Source organism: Solanum dulcamara, chromosome 11, assembly GCF_947179165.1.
Source record: "Solanum dulcamara chromosome 11, daSolDulc1.2, whole genome shotgun sequence".
Lineage (NCBI taxonomy): Eukaryota > Viridiplantae > Streptophyta > Magnoliopsida > Solanales > Solanaceae > Solanum > Solanum dulcamara.
In genome coordinates this window covers 6,859,777-6,865,091 of record NC_077247.1, presented here as the reverse complement: position 1 = coordinate 6,865,091, position 5,315 = coordinate 6,859,777, and the positions used below count along the sequence as shown (strand labels likewise).

Sequence of the window (5,315 nt, the reverse complement as noted above, 5' to 3'; positions counted from 1 at the left end):
AATTTTGCCCTTAGCCTTTTATAGTATTTTCACATATGAAATTCCAATTTTGTCCTTAACCTTTTATGGTATTTCCACATGTGAAATTCCAATTTTACCCTTTAACTTTTCCAATATTTCCACATCCTAATTTAGTCATAAAATTTTTGTATCCAATAAAATTAAATACAGTCTTTCCCTAGACTTGTTACCGTTATTCCCAAAATGTTCTAATGTTAAAAATACAGATCATAATATTCTTCCCCCCTTTTCAACATTCGTCCCCGAATGTTAAACTGATCCCATGAGGTTTGTGAATACAACTATTTCACATACTTTACTAACTAACCAATATAGGTAAATAATGAACTTAGGTTACCTGTGGGTGCAGAAAACAACTGAGGATACTTCTTCTTTATTTCTTCCTCAGCCTCCCACGTCATTTCTTCTCGGTGATTATTGTGCCATAATACTTTGACAGATGCCACATCTTTGGTGCGTAATCTCCTTACCTGATGATCTAAAATAGCCACCGGCTGTTCCTCACAAGATAGCTCTTTGGTCACCTGAATGTCCTGTACGGGAAATACTCTGGAAGGATCGCCAATGAATTTACGAAGCATAGACACGTGGAACACCGGATGTACTGCGTCTAAATCAGCTGGTAGATCCAATTCATAGGCAACCTTGCCTAATTTACGGACAATCTGATAAGGCCTGATGTATCTCGGACTAAGCTTCCCTTTTCTGCCGAATCTCATGACGCCCTTCATAGGTAACACCTTCAAGAATACCCAGTCATCTACTTGGAACTCTAAAGGTCGACACCGATTATCAGCATATGCTTTCTGTCGACTTTGAGCTGCTAATAATCATTCCTAAATAAGCTTCACTTTATCAACTGCCTGCTAAATCAGATCTGGGCCAATAAACTTAGTTTCACCCACATCGAACCAGCCTATAGGTGACCTGCATTTTCTGCCATATAGTACCTCATACGGTGCCATCTGAATACTAGAGTGATAGCTGTTATTGTAAGCAAATTCAACAAGTGGTAGATGATCATCCCAGCTACCCCTGAAATCAATAACACAGGCCCGCAGCATATCTTCCAGCGTTTAAATAGTGTACTCGGCTTGACCGTTAGACTGTGGATGGAATGCTGTACTAAGGCTCACCTGGGTCCCCAATCCTGCCTGAAAAGATCTCCAGAAATTTGCTGTAAATTGGGCACCTCTATTAGTGATAATGGATACAGGAACTCTGTGGAGCTTTACTATCTCCTTTATATATAACCTGGCATAATCCTCAACTGAATATGTGATCCGAACCAGAAGGAAATAGGCTGACTTAGTCAACCTATCAACAACAATCCATATCGAATCATACTTCTGTGGAGTGCGAGGTAAACCTGTAATAAAATCTATATTAATCATCTACAACTTCCATATTGGAATTTCCATCTCCTGCAATAATCCACCTGGTTTCTGGTGTTCAATCTTGACCTGTTGACAGTTTGGACATTGGGCCACGAACTTTGCAACATCTCTTTTCATACCATCCCACCAGAATAAACATATGAGGTCATGGTACATTTTTGTTGTCCCCGGATGAATAGAATATCGAGCATAATGTGCCTCACCCATAACCTGTCGCCGTAGCCCAGCAACATCAGGTACACATAACCTACCCCTGTATAATAATACTCCATCAGATGTAATACCAAAAGGGGTCTTCTCTTTGTCAATACATGTATTTCGATACCGTGCCAAAACAGGATCTTCATATTGACGTCGCTTTATTTCTTCTATAATGGAAGATTCAGCAAACTCTTGAACCGAAACCCCATTATCTCCAGATTCAGCCAAGCGAACTCCAAGACTGGCCAATTGACCAATTTCACGAACTATTTCCTTCTTTCCTGGTGGAACATCTGCCAAGCTACCCAAGGTCTTATGGCTGATTGCATCTGCTACGACGTTGGCCTTTCCAGGATGATATAGAATATCGACATCATAGTCTTTTAAGAACTCTAACCATCTCCTCTGACGCAAATTCAAGTCTTTCTGCTTAAAAATATACTGGAGACTCTTGTGATCTGTATAGATATTAACATGAACGCCATATAAATAGTGTCTCCATATCTTCAGAGCATGAATCACTCGAGCTAGTTTGAGATCATGAGTAGGGTAATTTCTTTCATGCTTTTTAAGCTGCCGGGAAGCGTAAGCTATAACTTTTCCTTGCTGCATCAAGACACAATCTATTCCCACACCTAAAGCATCACAATAAATAACATACCCATCTGGTCCTTCTGGAAGTGTTAAAACTGGAGTTGTAGTCAACTTCTCTTTCAATAATTGAAAGCTTCATTCACAGGCATCAGTCCACTGAAATTTGGCTCCCTTCTGAGTTAATCTTGTCAGTGGTGCTGAAATAGAAGAAAATTTCTCTATAAATCTCCTGTAATACCCTGCTAATCCCAGGAAACTACATATCTCTGTAGGTGTCATCGGCCTAGGCCAGTTCTTTACGGCCTCGATCTTCTGTGTATCTACTTGAATACCATCAGCCCCAACAATATGTCCCAAAAATGCCACAGAAGTCAACCAGAATTCACATTTAGAAAATTTAGCATACAATTTCTGGTGCCGGAGTACTCTAAGTACTGCTCTCAGATGATCTGCATGCTCTTCTTTTGATCAAGAATAAATCAGAATATCATCGATAAACACAATCATGAACATATACAAGAATGGTCTGAATACTCAATTCATTAGGTCCATAAATACAGTTGGAGCATTCATCAGCCCAAAAGACATCACTCTGAACTCGTAATGGCCATATCGATTCCGAAATGCTGTCTTTGGAATATCAGATTCTCTTACCCGCACCTGATGATATCCCAATCGCAAATTTATTTTTGAAGACCACTTGGCACCCTGTAATTGATCAAACAAATCATCAATCCTGGGGAGGGGGTATTTATTCTTTATAGTTACCTTATTCAACTGCCTGTAATCAATACACATCCGCAGCAACCCATCTTTCTTCTTCACAAATAATACTGGGGCTCCCCAAGGTGATGTACTGGGTCTGATGAAGCCTTTTTCTAGAAAGTCTTTCAATTGCTCCTTCTGTTCTTTTAATTCTGCAGGTGTCATTCTGTACGGGGGAATAGATATCGGGTGAGTATCTAGCAGCACATTTATGGTAAACTCTATCTCTCATTCGGGAGGAAGGCCTGGAAGCTCGTTTGGGAATATATCTAAAAATTCATTAACTACTGGAATTGACTGAAGGGTTAGCGCTTCCGCTTCCAAGTTTTGTACACGAATCAGGTGATAAATACAACCTTTTCTGATCATCTTTTTCGCCTTAAGGTAGGAAATAAACTTCCCTCTCGGCGATGCTGTATTACCTGCCTATTCTATCACTGGTTCTCTAGGAAATTGGAAATAAACTACCTTCCGTTGACAGTCAACGTTAGCATAACAGAAAGATAGCCAATCCATTCCCATAATCACATCAAATTTAGTCATCTCCAATTCTATTAGGTCTAATTTAGTGCAACGATCACATATATTTACTGAGCAACTTTTATATACTCGCCTTGCTATAATAGAATCCCTTACAGGAGTAGCTACCTCAAATGGTTCTATCGGTTCGGGATTTACCCCAATCTTATCAGCAGTCAATGGGGAAATATATGATAATGTAGAGCCTGGATCTATCAATGCATATACAATCTGGGAAAAAATCAGCAATATACCTATGATCACGTCTGGAGATGCCTCTTAATCCTCCCGGGTGGCCAAAGCATAGGTACGGTTCGAAGGACCACTAGAACTAGAAATTCTGCCTCAGCTTCTACCGCTGCCTGCTGATGTAGATGCACCCTAACCCATGGGGCACATAGCTACTGAAGAAGATGATGACCCAGCAAATGATCTTGTAGGCCGAGCTGCTCCGCCTGAGTTACCCTTATTCAGGCAATCCCTCATCGTATGGCCTTGATGGCCACAAGCAAAACAAGCCCCTGTAGCACATAGCACTCTCCCAGATGGTATCTACTGCAATAAGAACACGGGGGCCTAGCCGGGCGCATCTGACCAGAACTCCTGTCTAACTGCCAACCGGAAGCCCTAGAGCTCAGACCTGCTCCTGAATATCCTATACCACCTGATCTCCGGCCTGAGGATAGTAAAGGCATACTCCGTGCTGGCTGGGTGGGCTATCTTCTACCCTGCTGCTAGAATGGCCTGCTCCGGAACTCTCCAAAATATCCAACTAATCTGGCCCTCTTGGGATGACTCCTACCAAAATGTCGGTCAGTCTGGTGTCCTCTATGTCTATCCTCCATGCCCTGAGCATATGCCTGAATACGGGCGATGTCCATTCCTAGCTGAGCAACCATCACCAAACAACTATCCACTAAGTACTGATCTAGACCCATCACATATCTGTGCATCCTGTCCGTCATGTATGCTACTAGAGTAGGTGCATGTTGAGCCAATGAGTCGAACTCCAGACTATACTCGCGAACACTGCAACCTCGCTGCCTTAATTGCAAAAATCTGTCCGCTCTGGCTCTCCGCATCTCAGGAGGCAGGAAATGACTGATAAACGCCTCCATAAACTCATCCCATATCGCTGGAGAAGCTAGTCTACCCCTGGACAACTCCCAAGACTCATACCAGTTAGCAGCTACCTCATGTAGTCTATACGAAGCCAACTCAACTGACTCTGTCGCAGAAGCTTTAATCAAACGTAAAGTGAGCTGCATCTCTCTAATAAACTCCTGCGGGTCCTCTTCGGGCTTTGTCTCGAAGAACTCTGGAGGGTTAATAGTCAGAAACTCATGAGCCCTCGAACTATCAGGCCTGTGTACTGGATCTCTGCCTAATCCACATCTGTGTTCTTGTCCGGCCACCAACCTGGTCAACAGTTGGATCACATCCTACATAGACCTGCCCTCAACTCCTGGCTGTGGAGCTAGAGGCTCAGGTGCTGGGGCCCCGAAAACTGGTGAATCTGCCCTCTGATCTTCAGCTGGGGCTGCCGTAATCTTCGGCGGTGTCGCAGAGCTGGCTGTCGGAGGCATAATTTCCTGCTCAAGCATCGATCGAGCCCTGGTAACTCTGGACGCCTGACCAATCTCACCGAGTGCTACTGATTTGCCCTTCTAGGCAGCCGTTGTTTTCCTCGGAGGCATTACTGAAAATCATGACAATCGTTTCGTTAGGAAAGAATTGTCTTAATAATATAGCTCTATCGCACGATCTAAGACGAGAAGAAAAGTAATATCCTAAATGCCCTGTAGCCTCTAGCTTATA

General features: G+C 42.8%; 1 protein-coding gene across 1 annotated transcript; it reads right to left on the bottom strand.

Moving 5' to 3' along the window:
- Positions 1 to 323: 323 nt before the first annotated feature.
- On the bottom strand, positions 324 to 964 carry LOC129872408 (uncharacterized). The gene is made up of 2 exons (XM_055947402.1): positions 949 to 964; positions 324 to 841 (listed from the first exon to the last, which is right to left on the bottom strand). The coding sequence occupies exons 1-2, from the start codon at positions 962 to 964 to the stop codon at positions 324 to 326; spliced, it is 534 nt and encodes a 177-aa protein (XP_055803377.1).
- Between the last annotated feature and the right edge of the window lie 4,351 nt (positions 965 to 5,315).